Source organism: Dromiciops gliroides, chromosome 1 (genome assembly GCF_019393635.1).
Source record: "Dromiciops gliroides isolate mDroGli1 chromosome 1, mDroGli1.pri, whole genome shotgun sequence".
In the NCBI taxonomy this organism is placed as follows: Eukaryota; Metazoa; Chordata; class Mammalia; order Microbiotheria; family Microbiotheriidae; genus Dromiciops; species Dromiciops gliroides.
In genome coordinates, this window is record NC_057861.1 from 17938717 (window position 1) to 17957467 (window position 18751).

General features: G+C 42.7%; 1 protein-coding gene across 2 annotated transcripts in view; it reads right to left on the minus strand.

The window, feature by feature from the left end:
- HNF1A (HNF1 homeobox A) overlaps nt 1-18751 on the minus strand; it is a 28848-nt gene extending 10097 nt beyond the window's left edge. Inside the window, exons 1-2 of one of the 2 annotated variants that reach the window (XM_043975172.1) lie at nt 18282-18751; nt 38-237 (exon numbers count right to left, since the gene is read on the minus strand). In XM_043975172.1, the coding sequence (XP_043831107.1) occupies nt 38-237; nt 18282-18598 (517 nt within the window). In that variant the 5' untranslated portion in view covers nt 18599-18751. The remainder of the gene's footprint in view (nt 1-37; nt 238-18281) is intronic. The other variant, XM_043975173.1, reaches the window with a different exon arrangement.

Consider the following 18751-nt stretch of genomic DNA (forward strand, 5'->3'; position numbering starts at 1 on the left):
CTATACAGACATGAAGATGCCAATGGCTGTTACTTACGTTGGGCCACCTCCCGCTGCTTGCGGACATACCAGGTATACAGGGCAGCCCGCTTCTGAGTCTTCATGGGGGTGCCTTTGTTGAGGTGCTGGGACAGGTGGGACTGATTGAGGCCAGTAGTGTCCACCACCTCCCTCTGGGGAATGTTGTGCTGTTGAAGGTAAGACTTGACCATCTTTGCCACTCGCCATGGGTCCTCCCTGGGAAGAAGAGGAAATTAATATAGCAAGCTCAAGAGAAATGGACCCCAGGAAGGCCCTCCTGGGCAACCTCCAAGATTGTACTGGGTCCCTTGAAACCAGCCTAGTGGTGGGAAGTGAGGGAATTGAGGGCATTAGGAAGCAAGTGGTTAATTATGAGGATTGAATGAACCACACTTGACTCCATCTTGTGACTTAATTCTGGAACTAGCTCAGTTCCCTTTCTATTCAATTATGAGTCTAGCCCAACTTCTATCTTATGAGAAAATGTTATTCAATTATGGGAATTGGGAAAAAACCTTATTGTATTGTTTCAACCTAGCTCTGCATGGCTGGGAAGCTGGACTACCTCTACCTGGTGTTTAGAGACCCATAGCTAAGGACCTCAAGTTATACTGACCAGAAACCTAGTCATACCCAAAGACTGATGCAAGGAATTTTCTCACAACTATACATCTCAAGCAACCCATATGTCTTCTCTGAAAATTGGCCCCATATTGATCACTCAGTCACTGTTTCCATGTTTTCTTGATTGTTCACAGACATCTGGGGTGAGTGGAATACCTCTTTTTCTGATTTCAGAGAACTGCACCTGTTCATTCTCACTGTCCCAGCTTGGAAAGTTCCTTCTTTTTCCTCCACTTAGAAATCACCTAATGTTGTATCCTGGTTAATTGTTTCCTTTTAATTAATTGGCCTTGTTTGATTCATTGTTTTTAGTGTACATAAAAATCTGTTTCCAGGGGCAGCTAGGTGGCACAGCGGATAAAGCACCAACCCTGGAGTCAGGAGGACCTGAGTTCAAAATCCAGTCTCAGACACCTGACACTTACTAGCTGTGTGACCCTGGGCAACTCACTTAACCCTCATTGCCCCAACAAAAAAAAAACAAAGAATTGGCTCAAAGAAAGAATAACAAAAATACTCAATTGGATATAGAAATCTATCTTACCCTGCAGGAAAATAGGAGGGGAGGGAGAAAAGAGGGGGTGGGGTGAGTGATAGAAGGCAGGGCAGATTGGGGAAAGGGTAGTCAGAAGCATAACTTTTGAGGAGGACAGGATGAAAGAAGAATGATAATAGAATAAATGAGGGGAGAGAATAGGATGGAGGGAAATACAGTTAGCAATACTAACTGAAATTTTTTTGAAGCAAGTTTCTCTGATAAATGCTTCATTTCTTGAACATATAGAGAACTGAGTCAAATTTCTAAAAATAAGAGCCATTCCACAATTGATAAATGATCAAAAGATAAGAACAGTTTTCAGATGAAATAATCAAAGCTATTTATAACCATATGGAAAAAATACTCTCACTATTTATTGAAGAGATGCAAATCAAAACAATCCTGCAGTACTACCTCATACCTATTAGTTTGGCTAATAAAACAGAAGAGGAAAATGACAAATATTGGAGGGGATATGAGGAAAATTAGACATTAATACACTGTTGATGGAGTTGTAAACTGATTTGACCATTCTGTAGAGCAATTTGGAACTATACTCAAAGGGCTATAAAACCATGCATACTCTTTGACTTAGCAATACCACTATTGAATCCAAAAAGAGATTTTTTTAAAAAGAGAAAAGAAAAGGACCTATGTGTACAAAAATGTTTATAGCCATTCTTTTTCTGGTGGTAAATAATTGGAAATTGAGGATTTGCCTGTCAAGTGGGGAAAGGCTGAACAAATTGTGGTATGTGATTATGATGGAATACTATTGTGTTATAAAAAATGATGAACAGGATGCTTTCAGAAAAACCTGGAAAGACCTATATGAGCTTATGCAAAGTGAAATGTACTGTGTACAAAGTAACAACAATGTTGTGGGATGGTCAGGTGTGAATGACAGCTATTTTCAGCAATACAGTGATCCAAGAGAACTCTAAAGAACTTATGATGAAGAATGCTATCTTTTGCCAGAAAAAAGATGGTGTCTGAATATAGATTGAAGCATATTTTTACTTTATTTTTCTTGAGGATTTTTTGTCCGTTTTCTTTCACAAAATGACTAATATGGAAATGTTTTGCAAGACTACACATGTATAATCTATATCAAATTGCCTGCCTTCTTTAGGGGTAGGGAAGGGAGAAAGGGAGAAAATTTTGAACCCAAAGTTTTGAAAATAGATGTTAAAAACTGTTTTTACATCTAACTGAAGAAAAACAAAATACTATTTTTTTTAAATAATAATAAATAAACTGCTATGTATAACCTATATCTGATTGCTTACCACCTCAGGGAGAAGAGAGGTGAGGGAGGGAAAGAGGGATAAAATTTGGAACACAAAACTGTAAATAAAAGTGTTTATTATTTTAAAAAATAAAATGTTTTCCATAGCTCAAACTATATTATAAATCAGTAAACATCAAAAAATTTTGTATTGGTTAAAAAAGAAAAAGAAAATCAAAATAGACTAGAAAAGGGAGAATCAAAAATAATGGAAGTCAGTAATTTAGTGCTTGATAAACCTAAACACATCAATTACTTCAGAAAGGACTCTCTGTTTGATAAGTAGTGCTGGAAAAACTGGAAAGCAGTCTGGCAGAAATAAAGCTTATACCTACATCTTAAACCATACTTCACAATACATTCTAAATTGATACTCAACCTGGATAAAGATCATACCATAAAAATAAAAATTGGAAAAGCAGTAGGTCATATAGCTTTCATTGCTTTGAGTAGGAAATTGATTCTTTTTTATCATAAAAGTATTTTCTTATTTTCTAGTTACATGTAACAATAAGAGATTGATTCTTGAACAATAACTGGATAGAAGCAATTTACAGAAGGTAAAGTAGATAATTTTGGCTATGAAAATGAAAACCTTTTATACAAAAAAAATTAATGGATAAATAAGTAAATCATCAAGTGGGAGAAAAATCTTCATGTCATATTTCTTGGATAAGTGTTTAGTATCCAAAATATCAAGCTAGCTAACAGAATATATAAGAATATTATATATAAAAGTTTGTGTATATGTGTATATACATATATGCATGCATACATACTATATATAAGATCATTGGCCTTTTCCAATAGATAAGTGGCCAAAGGTATCAACAAACAATTCTCAAAATTCAGGGCAGTTAAGTGGCTCAGGGAATAGAATTCTTGGCCTAGAGTCAGGAAGACATTAGTTGTGTAACCCTGGGCAAGTCACTTAACCTATGTCTGCCTCAGTTTTCTCATCTGTAACATGGGGACAATAATAGCACCTACTTTCCAGGATTCTTATAAGGATCAAGTGTTTATCACAGTAGCCGGCACATAGTAGGCATTTAATAAATACTTGTATCCTTCCCCCCAAAAAAAGAATTGAAAATTATTAACAACCACATAAAATGCTCCAAATAACTAACAATAAGAGAAATGCAAATAAAAAGTTACTGAGGTATTTTTATTTATATATTTATATATATTTTATCTCAGACCCAGCAAATTGGCAAGAGAAAAAATTACTCATGATGGGAATAATCAGTATTGGAAAGAATGCGAAAATGTGGAAAGTCAATAACACTAATACTGCTAGGTGGTACAATGATTAGAGCCAGGCCTGGAATAAGAAGACCTGAATTCAAATCCAACCTCAGACACTTACTAGCTATGTGACCCTGGGCAAATCACTTCACCTTGTTTGCTTCAGTTTCTTCATCTGCGAAATGAGCTGGACAAAGAAATGGCAAACCACTCCAACATGTTTGCCACAAACAAACAAAAGAACAAATGGGGTCATGAAGTGTCAGACATGACTGAAAAACGACTGAACAACAAAACCATTGTTGGTGGATTAGCCTAACCATTCTGGAAAACAATTTGGGATTCTACAAATATAATTGAGGTATGGTGAACCCACAGATCCCATCAGCTTGCTCAGTCAATGCAGCCTCTCAGCATGAGTGGCTAGGAGTTTGCTTCCAGGAAAGTCAGGATGCTATGTGGGGGAAATCCCTTGGAAAAACCAAGGAGTATGTGTGCACCTTCTGGAAATGGTTCTGGTCAGTTCTTTGATTGATTATGGAAGCAGCCTAAAAGACCTGTCAACTTTGGCTACTTTCTCTTCTCTCTCAGTTGAATGTAAAGAATCTAGATGACACCCTTACCCATGGCATCCAATGAGAGAGCATGCAGTAAGAGCATAGGCTTTAAAGCCTTCTTTCCTCTAAACCCAGTGGCCCTAAGAAATAGGCCTAAGTCATTGGTCTTTTTGTTGGTTCTTTTCCCTTTTAGGTAAAAGGGGTGGCATTTCATAGCCTAGTGAGTCCAAAAGGTCATCATTAGGATCAGTAGCATCTTCTAGGGTGTGGGACCTGACTGAGTACTGCAGCCAGTTCAGCTTTGATGCCCCAAAGAGCAAAGCATGACCTTCTGGACCCAGACTAGTCAAAGTTAAGATGAGGGCTCATCTATAAGCAGTCCTGCCTTTGAACATGACCTTGATAGAAGCAATCCCATGTAAGAACTGAGCTAAGTTTTGGACCTATTCCACAGAGACTGAATCAGTGTAGAGGAAGAGGATACCCTAGAGACATTGGGAGAAATGATTGTCCCCCCCCAATTAATGTAAAGTGTTTTGATGGAAGTGGGGGACTAGTTACTAGCCCTGAATGTAGGAAGACAAATTATGGGGCTCAGGAAGATGGCAGTAGAAAAATGAGCTATCCCAACCCTTCAGAGCACCCTGAGACACTGAGGGGAAAGTGTGGCCTGCCTCTTTTGCGGGGAGAGAGCCAGAGCATTCATATTGGACAAATAAAGTAGAAAAAAATGTCCATACCCTTTGACCCAGGGATAGGCATGTATCCCAAGGGGATTAGTGATAAAATAACTAAATAAATAAGTCCCAATCTACACCAAAATATTTATAACACCACTTTTTCTGGTAACAAAGAACTGGAAATAGGGGAGAGGCCCATCGATTGGAGAATGACAAAACCAATTGTGGTACATGAATGTAATGGAATATTACTGTGCTATGGAAATGGATTAAATATAATGAATGTAGAGAAGCATGGAAAGACATGAACTTATGCAAAGTAAAGTAAACAGAACCAAGAAAACAATATACACAATTACCACAACAATGTAAATGGAAAGAACAACAGAACAACCAAAAATGAATTATGCTGAATTGCTGGGAACGAGGCTGGGCCCAAAGAAGACATACTCCCTTCCCTGCTCATTTCTTTGTAGGTGTGGGGTGAGTGTGGAATCCATAGTTATAGAACATGACATATCTTGTCAGATTTTTTTTTTCAATTGTCTACAGAGGTGTCAGAACTCAATTATATTTGTAGAATCCTAAATTGCTTTCCAGAATGGTTGGTCTAATCCACCAACAATGTATTAGTATTACTGTCTTTCCACAATCCTTCCAACATTGACTATTCCCATCTTGAGTCATTTTTTGCCAATTTTCTAGGTCTGAGATCAAACCTCAGAACTGTTTTAATTTTAATTTCTCTTATTATTGATATATTTATTTGTTTTATTTTTTCTCTTCTTTTTCATTTTTCTTTTTTTAATTCTTTGTTATAAGGGATAGCAGTCTGAGATGGGGAAGAAGGGAAATTCAGAAGGAAATAGAGGTAACAAGAAAACAAAAGATATCAATAACATTTCATTTTTTATGACATCCATATCATTCTTCCCCATTTTACAGACAAAGAAACTGAGACTCAGAAAAGTTAAATTCCTTTCCCAGGATCACAGAGCTTGCTCTTACTCTGAAATGCCAGTGTACAGCCTTTTCTTTATTTTTGGCCCAAATTTGTAATTTCATGGGTACAGGGAACTTTGAGTAAGTAATCTCCCTTTACCAAAAGCAGATGGGCAACTCATCTGCAACTAATATTAATAATAATTTTTGTAATGATTTAAGATTTTCACAGTGCTTTGCATATCTCATTTAATCCCCAGAACAACCCTATGAGGCTGATTCTATTATTATCTCTATTTTACAGATGAGGTAACTGAGGCTGAGAGTAGTAAAGTGACTTGCTCAAGGTCACATGTCAGAGGTGGGATGTGAATCTAGGTCTTCACGACTGAGACCAGTTCTCTACTATACCATGACAAGAGATGACAAAGATGAAAAGGAGACAAAGAAATATGGGAAGGCTCATCTGAATTAAGAAGAGTAAAGAATCTTTAGCAGAATCAAAATAAAAAATCAACATGCTAACTTTATACTAAAAATAGTAATAACAACAGCAACAAAATATGGGAAAACATATGGAATAAAAAGATTGGAAGGGGACACAGGAGCAAGAAGAATATATTTGTTCAAGTTTTGGGTTTTGTCAAGGTTGGCATACACTTTAAAATCAAAGTATAATGGGGCAGCTAGGTGGAGCAGTGGATAAAGCACCGGCCTTGGATTCAGGAGGACCTGAGTTCAAATCCAGCCTCAGACATTGACACTTACTAGCTGTGTGACCCTGGGCAAGTCACTTAACCCTCATTGCCCTGCAAAAAAATAAATAAAATTTTAAAAAAATAAAAGTATAGTGGGGCAGCTAGGTGGCACAGTGGATAAAGCACTGGCCCTCGATTCAGGAAGACCTGAGTTCAAATCCAGCCTCAGACACTTGACACTTACTAGCTATGTGACCCTGGGCAAGTCACTTAACTCTCATTGCCCTGAACCCCTAAAAAATCAAATTATAGATATGTTGGAATTTAGAGCTTTGTGCATGATTTTAATTTGTGAGTGCTTGAGTGTTTGTCGATGATTAATATTTCTAATTTTAAAAATAAGTCCCCCTCAAAAAAAAGCATGCTCTGGGGTGCCAGGGCCTGCAAGTCTTCACCTCTCTATGTTTTTCCAACCCCCCCCCACTCTAATTCTCATCTATTTCTGACCTCTGAAGGCACCCATGACTCCCCTCCTTCCATACTGACTGTGTTGACTTTGCAGTTGCCAGGTAAGGCTAGATGATAAAGGAACAAAGTCCATTTCTATGCTCAGGGGCAGGTAAACACCTTTATCTCATCTCCACCCCAAGGCCAGCTGTCGTCAGTCCCCGATCCTGCCTGGGACCAAGAAACCTTTTGTATTTAACAGTCCCTCCTCTCCTCCCCCTTTGTCCTTTTCCATGGGTCTGAAAGAACCTAGTTGAGGCTCTTAGCTTATGGATTATGGAATCCTTTCTTATTTGGATATGCCATTGTGGGGTCTCAAGTCAAAGAGCTAGCTTTTTTTTTCACCATCCTACCTGGCTCATAATGAAAGGGGCTTTGTTCCAGGACACTGACACCTGGGAGAGAGGCAGGTGTCACCCTTCCTTCCTTCAGTGACTGTTACAACTTTACCTCCTACAATGAACTCTTTGTGTGATGGGCTACGCCTTCTTGTAGCACAACACACTCTTGGTTTGACTGTCCTCTAAACCAAAGGTATCAAACTTGTGGCCCCCAGGTGCAAACTGCCTGCAAAACTCCAAAGGGAAGATTGTACCAGATTAAAATGCAATTAGGCAACGTTTAACAAAATAAATGAAAATGCAATGCAACATAGATAATGTTAATTTGTGATTTTCTAAGTCAATATGGGACCAAATGGATCACTTCTGTGGATCTGACAACTACCCACTCTCTGAAAAATGTTTTTTCCTAGGTTACAAAAAGCTCATTAATGGCTCTCCTCTATCCATCTGACTTTCTCTTTTTCTCTATCATAGCACTAGAGTTGAAGTCCCTTCCTAGCTATGTGACCCTAAAGCAAGTCGTTTAACCTCTCAGCCGCAATTTCCTCATCTATAAAATGGGGGAGGGGTGATAATATCACCTACTTCATAGGTTTATTATGAGTATCAAATGAAATTGTATATATAAAGTTCTTTTGAAAACCTTAAAGTTCTATATACACATTAACTACTATCTAGTTGAACACCCTTATTGTATAAGTGAACATCTCTTAAATTCACTCTCTTCTCCCATCTGACACTACCACAACTCTGGCATAAACCATCATCCCCTCATGCTTTGATTACTGCAATAACCTGCTGGTGGGTCTGCTTCAACTAAGTCTCACCCTACTCCAACCCATCCTCCACTCACTTGCCAAAGTGATCTTCCTAAGAACAGGTCTGACTATATCAGCTCCCTACTCAGTAAACTCCATTGGCTCCCTCTCACCTCCATGATGAAACAAAATCCTCTGTTTGGCTTTTAGAACCCTTCACCACTCAGCCCCTTCATACTTACCTTTCTGGTCTTCTTAAACCTTGCAAACTCCACATGCCCAATGACACTGGCCTCCTCACTGTTCCTTGCATATGATGCTTCATCTCCCAACTGCAAGCTTTTCACTAACTGTCCACCATACCTGGAACTCTCCCTCTTCCTCTCTATTCCCTGGCTTCCTAGGGAGAGATAGGTGGTGCAGTGGATAGAGCACTGGCCCTGGATTCAGGAGGACCTGAGTTCAAATCCGGCCTCAGACACTTGACACTTACTATCTGTATGACCCTGGGCAAGTCACTTAACCCCAATTGCCTCACCCCCATAAAAAATAAAATAATAAATAAATAAAATCTCAGCTCAAATCCCCCTTCTGCAAGAAGTCTTTCCTAGTCCTCCTTAATCTTAATGCCTTCTCTCTGAATCTCTCATAGTCTCTCTGAGACCATTCCCAATTTATTCTGTCTATATCTTGTTCATACAGAGTTGTTTGCACATTTTCTTTCTCAACAGACTGTGAGTTCCTTGAGAGCAGACTGGGGTTTTTTTGCCTTTTTTTGAATCCTCTGTAGTAGGTGCTTAATAAATTCTTCTTGAAGGGAAGCTAGGTGGTACAGTGGATAGAGCACCAGCCCTGGAATCAAGAGTACCTAAGTTCAAATCCAGCCTCAGACACTTAACACTTACTAGCTGTGTGACCCTGGGCAAGTCACTTAACCCCAATTGCCTCACTAAAAAAAAAAAAGAAAAAAGAATAAATTCTTCTTGACTGAAAACAAAACCAAATCCCAGAGAAATGAAATTATTTGGCCAGGGTCACATTGGTAGTAACAGCTGGGATCTCAGTCCTGATCTCCCCAGGGTGTTATTTTCACTCCACTATGGTGTTTCTATAGATCTATGATCTGTCAAGCCAGGGCACAGTGAGGAAGGAATTCCTACCAATCAGTGACCAAATGTAGACATCATTAACAAAGATTCCACTTGTAAACCAGCTTGAGTTATTTGATTATGAGTCTAGAAACCAGACTGTTTGATATACATGTAGTATGCTGTTAAGAACTCCAGGTGTGGCCCCAAATAAATGTGGAGGAAAAGTCACTAGAGAAAAGAAGCAAGAGCCCTGGGGTTTAATCTCATGAATGCTAATTTCTTGTATGACCACAGGCAAGTCATTCAACCTTCCTGTGTCTCAATTGTAAAATAAATGAACCTTATCCCCCAGCAGCCATATCAAAGGTGCCTTCAGTTGGCATTGATCTTGGCACCATTTATTAATGTGTGAGTCTTTCAATATGGGAAAATAGTGATCATTATTAATGACTAACAAAACAAGTCCACTCCAAGCTGCATTGAATTCACCAGGACAAAATGTTTAATTGATGCTGCTTCTAAGAAGTCAGTTTCAAGGAGTCCCACCAACGGTTTTTTATTCCAGATGTTACTGGTTACAGATCTGCTGGTACAGTTAGTTGTACTATCAGACAGGAAGCATCAGCCTTCCAAGATGGTGAACAATGTGGGAAGGTCTGTGGTCCAGTTTAGTACATGGGAAAGACCAACAGTTTCTATCCAAAAGAAATATCTTCTATAATCGTGACCAAAATGGAAAACAATTGCCAGTGTTTATCTTGTGAAAACTGTTCCAAATACTGTGATCATGGTAACAGTCTATTTCAATGACTCCCAATGCCAAGCCACCAAAGATACTGGAACCTTCTGGTCTCAGTGTGCTCAATCATCAACAAGCCAATGGCTGCTGCTATTGCTCATGGTTTGGAAAAGGAGGCTGGTTCCAAGAGATGTGTTGATCTTTGACCTTGGAGGTGGCTTCTCCATCATTAAAGATAACATCGTTGAAATCAAGTCCACAGGTGAAAGCACCTATTTGGATGAGCAAGACACTGACAACCATTTCACTGCTGAATGGCACAAGTGAAAGTATAAGACATCAGGGGTAGTCTTTTTCTGCTTCTGGGTCCAGGGTCAGCGGGGAAAAATAGTGCCGCCCGTGAATGTCTCCCTGCTCATCAAGGTGGGACGGCATTCGGCCCTGCTCTTGGGTGTAGTCTATGGAACGAAGCGCTATGCTTACCTAAAGACCCGGACAGAAAAAGAATGGAAGCTAGTGGCCAAGCAGAAAAAGAAGGAAGAAGAGATGAGGAGGGTTCAGCAGCAATTGGAAGAAGCCCAAGGCAACACCATATTGAAATTAAAAATTTGCTGTTTTCTTCTGCAAGAGTTACGGTCTAATAAAGCTTTCTATAATGTAAAAAAAAAAAAGACATCTGGGGTAGCTAGGTGGTGCAGTGGATAAAACACTGGCCCTGGATTCAAGAGGACCTGAGTTCAAAATCCAGCCTCAGACACTTGACACTTACTAGCTGTGTGACCCTGGGCAAGTCACTTAACCCTATCTGCCTTACCAAAAAAAAAAAAAAAAAAAGCAAAGTGTAAAGTATAAGACATCAGTGAGGACAAGAGGGCTGTCCACCACTTCCAGATAGCCTGTACACAGGCAAAGCACACCCTGTCTTCTAATATCCAGACCAGTATTAAGATTGGTACCTTTTGGGACAGCTATGTGGCGCAGTGGATAGAGCACCGGCCCTGAAGTCAGGAGGACCTGAGTTCAAATCTAGCCTCAGACACTTGATACTTACTAGCTGTGTGATCCTGGGCAAGTCACTTAACCTCAATTGCCTCACACACAAAAAAATTAATTAAAAACAAAGGAATAGGGGACAGCTAGGTGGCGCAGTGGATAGAGCACCGGCCCTGGAGTCAGGAGTACCTGAGTTCAAATCCGGCCTCAGACACTTAACAATTACTAGCTGTGTGACCTTGGGCAAGTCACTTAACCCCAATTGCCTCACTAAAAAAAAAAAAAAAAAAAAAAAAGGAATAAGAAAAGGCACTATGGGCCCTGGAGTCAGGAGTACCTGAGTTCAAATCCGGCCTTGGACACTTAACACTTACTAGCTGTGTGACCTTGGGCAAGTCACTTAACCCCAATTGCCTCACCAAAAAAAAAAAAAAAGAAAGAAAAAAATAAGAAAAAAGAAAAGGCACTATGGGATATAGATAAGTAACAGATCTATGGAATTGTCTTAGTGGGTGTTTCCATTCATATCCTCAAGATCCAGTAACTCCTAAAGGACTTCTTCAAGGGCAAGCCTGATGAAGCTGTTATTTATGGTGCAGCTTTCCAGGCTGTCATCTTTTCTAGGAATAAATCTGAGAAGTTCGTGACTTACTCTGTTGGTGTTCCTCCTTTTCCCCTTGGTACAAAAACTCTTGGCAGAATTATGACTGTCCTCGTCAAATACAGTACCATCATGCCTCTCCCCAAGCAGACACAGACCTTCACCATTCATTCAGACCTGCAGCATGGAGCATTTACTTAGGTTTATGAAGGTGAGAAAGCTATGACAAAGGTTAGCAACCTCCTTGGCAAGTTTGAGCTCATAGGAATTCCCCCCTCCTCCCCAGGGTGCTCCTTGGACTGAAATGACTGACATCGACATCCTCAATGTGTCTGCTGGAGATAAGAGCACAGGCAGATGAGTAGGGTCCCCATCACCAAGGACAAAGAAGACAGGGGAGCTCCTTGAAGTCAGGGACTGGAGTTTTTGCCTTTCTTTGTATACTGAGTGCTTAGCCCAGTGTCTAGCACAGAGTAAGCACATCATAAATGTCTGTTGCCTGACTAACGCTGAGCACACAGTCCAGGAAGCTGAGAAATACAATACTGAAGATGAGCAGCAGAGAGAAAACAGTGTCTTCCAAGAACTCACTCATACCAAAAGAATTCCACATGAAGAGAAACTGCAAGGCAAAAATGGTGATGAAGACAAAAAGGGCATTGACAAAGACTAGCTATGAACCAGACAGCAGAGGAGGGAGAATCTCAACATCAGCCAGAAGAATCAAAGAAGGTTGGCCACCCTGTCATTATCAAACTGCAGTTTAAAAGTCAGGTCTAAAATGTCGTGTAAATTCAGGGTCTTCTGGGTGTGCATAGGAGAGAAGTGAACAATATGGCATTTTCCGGGACCATAACCAAAGGGAAACACAATTCCTGTCTTTGAGAATAAAACTCTATTTAAAATTGTTATCATTCGAAAAATAGATTGTTGCCAGGTGATTTATTCAGTCCTAACATACTCCAGCTCCAACTCTCCCTGTTCTAAGGACCCTCCCAGCTCTGACATTCCCTGTTCTGAGATCCTTCCCAGCTCTGACATTCCCTATTCTGAGACCCCCCCTTAGCTCTGACATTCCCTGTTCTAAGACCCCCCCTTAGCTCTGACATTCCCTGTTCTAAGACCCCCCCTTAGCTCTGACATTCCCTGTTCTAAGACCCCCCCTTAGCTCTGACATTCCCTGTTCTAAGACCCCCCCTTAGCTCTGACATTCCCTGTTCTAAGAACCCCGCCCCCTTAGCTCTGACATTCCTTGTTCTCAGGACTTTCCCAGCTCAGAAAATCTATGAGTCAACATATTTTATGAAAAGGAGTCATTATGAATAGTGAGAACTCCACAAGACTTAGAAACAAAGGAGATCCCCATAGATTGTGAAATAATCACTAAGCAAATCATGGTACAGGAAGCTTCACATCCAGCCATTTGCCAGGACATCTCACCCTCTCCTGCCAGCATGTGTGACCCTCTTCTCTCCCTGTGCCCCCTCCCTAAAACCAAACTCCCTTCCCTAATTACTCCTCCCCATGTGTGTTGTCTTCCCACATTAAGAAGGACAAATCTTACTTCTTTTGGAACCTTTCTATCCCCAGAGCTTAACATAGTGCCTGGCACATAGGAAACTCTCAATACGTGCTTTCTCACTTATTCATTCATGCAATATTATTGTGTGGTAAGAAATTATAGATATGAACAACTTAGTAGAGCATGTAAAGCCTTATATGAATTTATGCAAACTGAAGTAAACAGAACCAGGAAAACAAAACATACAACTAAAACAGAGTAAATGGAACAAACCCCCACAAAACATAAAATAAAACTTTCATTTCTATGTAATTATGACAATGACAAAGTTTGGCCCTAGAGAAGAGTTCTGAAAATGTGCCTACGGGGGCAGCTAGCTGGAGCAATGGATAAGGCACCGGCCCTGGATTCAGGAGGACCTGAGTTCAAATCCAGCCTAGGACACTTGACACTTCCTAGCTGTGTGACCCTGGGCAAATCACTTAATCCTCATTGCCCCGCAAAAAAAAAATAAGGAAAGGAAGGAAGGAAGGAAGAAGAGAAGAAAATGTGCACCCCTCACCTCTTTGCAGAAAGAGGGAGATGATCAGTGTGGAATTTGTTATATAAAGTTAGATACAGTCAAGGGTGTGCTGGTAAATGTTTAACAACCTGCTTCAGACCCAATTTTAAGTGTAATCTGCAATATTAATATTTTCTCCATCGCTTTATTAAAACTAGACAATCAAGAAAACCACAAATCAAGCCTTGATTTGTAGAATTTTGCTGGTTTCCAAGGTGTCATTGCTCACACTGAAAATGTAACAATCGGCTCTCCAAACCCATTCAAGCTGGCCCCAGAACAGACCCAGATACAGCCGATGTATTGTTTGGTTTTACTGACTTCTTTTAATCTTTCGCTTTTATTCTTTTTTCAAAAGTTAGCGTGTAACTTGTATGACAAAATATAAGTTATATCAAAACAAAATACAATAATTAAACAAGTTTCCTAAAAGAATATTGTTCCCAAGAAGGGGAGATGTCACCAAAAAGGTGATGGCTAGCCTAAGAATGTAGAAGAGAAGTTATGGGGACTTGGGGCCTGGCACCACCCCCAGCCTGTTACCGGTTACTGATTACAAACCTCAGCCCATAACTGAGGATGAACTAGAAGGTTGCCACTCTCTCCCCTCTCACTCCAACCACAGTATGAGCCCCACAAATACTCATTGCCCAAAGCAGAGAGTCCTGCACCTCCTGTTGTCCAATAAAGAGAAAAGGGAAGCCAAGACAGGGCAGCCTTCCATGGCACACAGGATCAAGAGTCTAATTCTCCTAAGTCTACACTGGCAATATGGTGTGATAGCAAGAGTTATTGGCTCCTAGTGGCCCTTCAGTCTAAGGAACTGGGGTCAAATCCTACCTCCGGCATTTATCAGCTGTGTGAGTTGGGGGCAAATCATCTAACTTCCTCAGCTGTGGTTTCTACATCTGGGAAACAAGAGGTTGAACTCAATGACTTCCACGAGCATGCCTGCCTTTCCACTGGCCATCCCCTGTATCTGAAATACACTCCTTCCTCCCCACTGTCCTGCGGAAGCCCTGATTTCTTTTAAGGGTTACCCTCCAAATGAAGCCTTCCCCTCGGCAGGTGCTTTCCCTGCCCCCCAGAATTACCTTGTAGCTGTTAGGTCTATACCCATCTGTGTATGCATTGTTTCCCTGATAGACTGTAACTTCCTTGAGGGCAGGGATGATTTCATTTTGGTGTCTATTGCCCTAGTACTTAACACAGTACCTAGCCCATAGTAGGTGCTTAAAATAATCTATATAAAGCACCTCGCAAACCTTGAAACACTATATAAATGTTAATGATTATTATCACTAAAAATGATTAATAATTGACTGATTCTAGCTCCAGACCTCCTATTCTAGCATTCTTACTAGGGAAGAGAGGATCTTAAGAGAGGCTAGAGAAGGGGAGTCCCAAGGAATAACTCTGAAGAACCAGAGATTTAGGTCTCAGGTTAGCTGCTCTGAAGTCCACCTACTGACCCCGTCTCCACCTCCATATGCCCCGACCAGTTGAGATCCTGCTTCTTGGGGAACCCAGGTATGTGCCAGATTTGGAGCTTCTTGGGAGAGGGGAAGGGGCACGAGAAATCCTAAGAAGCTTGGCTCCTCATTGGGTCATATCCTAAACCAGCTTTGTATATTCCACGCACAGTGGATGGACTCAGGAAGAACAAAGTTCAAATCCTGTCTCAGACACTTCCTAGCTATGTGACCTTGGACAAGTCACTTAATTTCTATCAGCCTTCATTTCCTTATTTGTAAAATGGGGGGAAATAATAACATAGCAACCAACCTCAGGGAGGTCTATGGCCTGGACTCTGCCCCGAACTGCCCCCTTGACTCTGGCATCCTCCCTAACAGATTCCAGATGATCCTCCAATTAGGGGGTCCACCCTGAGCTAATGAGTTCGATCATACTCAAGTTGAGAACAGTGACCTGGCCCCAGGGAACCCAGACAATCCCTATCCATGGGGCCTGGGCCTTCCCTGTATCATCTTGGCCTTGCGTCCTCCGGGTCCTGGCCCCTGGCCTGTGCCCTCTACCTAAGGCTGCCCTTCCTTCTCCTCCCCCTCCCCACATCCCCCTTCCCTCAGCTTGGAGCCCCCCCTTTTTTTAAGGGCGTTTTCACCTCCCTTTTGTTACCTGAACAATAAGTAACCCGGGTAGTTAGTTATAAACTCCAGCAGGAACAAGAGTCTGGTTGATAATTTATAGCAACATCTCAAATTTAAATGGAAAGCAAATAACAACCTGTTAGCATTAAAGAAAGCCCAATCCCGGAGCCTGGCTGGTGCACTTGGGCCTCAACGGGGCTCCTCAGCTCCTTCTTCTCCTCACCTCCTCTTTTTCCTACTCTCAGCCTTCTTTCCCCTTTCCCTTCTTGTCTTCTTTTCCCTTTGTCTCCAAGCCCTCCATCCGCCCTCTTCCCTTCTCCCTCTCAGGCTTCAGGTCCCTTGCTCCATTCCGGGATGGCCCAGTAGTTGGACTTCAACTCCTGGTGTTTTCAGCTGGCTCCCCCCCCCCCATGAGGCCCTTCGATGAAACCCCCCACCAGGCTGCTGACTGGCGGAGGCCCCACCCAGGCAGGTAAGAATGGCCCCTGGTGTGGGGGGTGAGGGGGGAGAGGAGGGATGGTGCCTTCCCTGGGGCCTTGAGATCCACCCCAGGCTCCCCAGCAGGGTTGGCCTAGCCTCAAACCAGGAGTTCCACTCCCCACTCTTCCCTCCTCCCTTTTCGCCCTCTCCCTAGGCCTGGAAGTTGTGCCTTGGCCTCTGCCCCTCCCCCCCCCAGTAGAATCTACCCTTTGCCCCACAGCTTCCCTGCCAAGACTGGGGGCCCCTTACAAGCATCAGGAGTCAGATCTGGGAGACAGTCGAGAGATCACCTAGTCCAAGCCTTGTATTTTATGGGGGTTGGGAAAAACAGAGGCCTTGGGAGGAGAAGTTTGCCCAAAGTTTCACAGCAAGTGAATGGTTGTGCTGAAACTAGAAGTCAGGCCTCCAGCCACCGCCTGCTCCTCTATTCTTCCCTCCGTGCCAAGCTATCTTTCTGTTCCCCAGCCCAACCACCCCTCAGAGGCCCTGGATTTCTTTCTTTTAGACTCTTCAAGTCTGCCCTTTGGGCACATGGGCAAAAGATCTGCTTGCCAGGTATACACCTCTATACATATGTGTGTGTATAAAGGCACATCTGCATATAGGTGTGTGTGTACAGAGAGAGAGAGAGACCCACACACAGACCAACTATCCTTAGGGCTGACCCAGATGGAAGGCTGATTCCCTCCCTACCCACCTTCCATCCAAGCACACTGTGAATGGAGGGTCCTTGTACAGAAATCCATCTCCAACTATAAGTTTCTTCCTCCATCCCCATGCCCCTTCCCCCAGATTCAGGACCTTGGACAGAAAGGAGGGTCTTTGCTCCAATCCCTGGAACCATTTCAGGGAGAACATTTAAAGGCCTCAGCTGGGAGAAGCCTGATTCCCCCAGTCCCTGGACCCTGTGCTCTTCAAATAGAAAAAAAGCTGAGAAGTCTCCTAGCTAGAGACTTCTGTAGCCCTGAATGGCCCCCTACACCTACACCCACCCCCTCTTTCCTTCCCTCTGGGAAACCTGCCCAAGGCCTTTGGAGCTAGGTGGCTGGCCATGTCTTCCCCAGGACACAATCATCAGAAGTTAATGATCACATGGCTTATCAGGAACTTTTCAGTTTATAAATTTATAAAAAAAAAAAACAAAAGAGAAATAATAAAGCCCCTAGATAATTAGTAACCAGGCAAACCTGACTGGGGAGGGGGGAGCAGCCCAGCCCCACATCCCATATAGTCCCAGGAATGGGGAGCCAGAGAGATGGGATCAAGCAGATGAAGGAAGCTGATCAGGTAGGGCTGGCAGAGAAGGAAAGGAAAAGTATGTCGGCCGTTGGGGTGGAGGTACTATAAGGGAAGATGAGGCAGGGAAGAGGAATCAGCTTTGATCCTATGAATCCATCTGCCCCAAGGTAAGAATGAATTACTCAGACCTTTCCTTGATTGGTGGGGTACTTGATCTCCTTTCCAAACCTACCCAATTCCTAAAGCTCAGAAGGGTCTCCCAAACTCTGACCAACACCACTATCCCCCTCCTCTCAGGCCACCTTTCTAAACCTCAGAGATTCACTCAACTTTTGACCATGGGAACTCAGGGTAAAGGATGTCCCCAAGAAATTTTTTTAGATTTCATAATAAAATGGTTCCAGTGCTTGGACATACTCACCCCTAACACACACACACACACACACTTTCCCAACCCAGTTCTCTCAGGGAAAACCAATTTCCCAGCCCTACTTGCCCCTTTCCCCTCTAAGCTTTAAGCCAAGTCCTGGTTTTAAGCCACAACCCTCCAGCTCCCTACAAAGTCCCATCACCAAACTGATGAAAACCAGGTATAGTGACTCTAAGCCAGAACAGATCCTGTCCCACTGCCGGGGAGAGGGTAGGCAGTGAACAGGGACACCACTAAGGCAGGGCGAGCAGGGTGGAGGAAGTTGACCCCAGGCCCATGCCGGAGGGAGAATGGGGGGGAAGGTGCCTTACTGTAAGAGTGTCTCCACCACAGCCTTCTGGTGGGCTGCCTCCTCCGGGCTCAGGTTCTCCAGTTCCTTCAAGATGGGGGGCGTGAAGTCCTCCCCTTCATCGTCTGTCTCATCCTCAGAGCCCCGTGGCTCTCCCAGCCCGTTGGGGAGCTCAGCCAGCTCAGGAGCACAGGGCTCCCTCTTGTCCAGAGAGGTCTCTCCCGTCAAGTCATAGGGTCCTGACTCACCCAATGCCCGGATCAGGGTTTCCTTAGTCAGTCCTGACTCCAACAGGGCGGCCAAGAGCTCTGTCTGTAACTGGCTTAGCTGGGAGACCATGGCTCCAGGTTGGAGGCCAGTGGGCCACGCTCCCTCCACCAGGTCCCTAGGTTTCCTCAGAGCATGGCCAGGGAGCCCATTCTCCGGAGAGCAGAGACAAGCCTCCCTTCCTCCCTTCTAGTTCCCCCCAAAACCACACTTACCAAGCCCTGG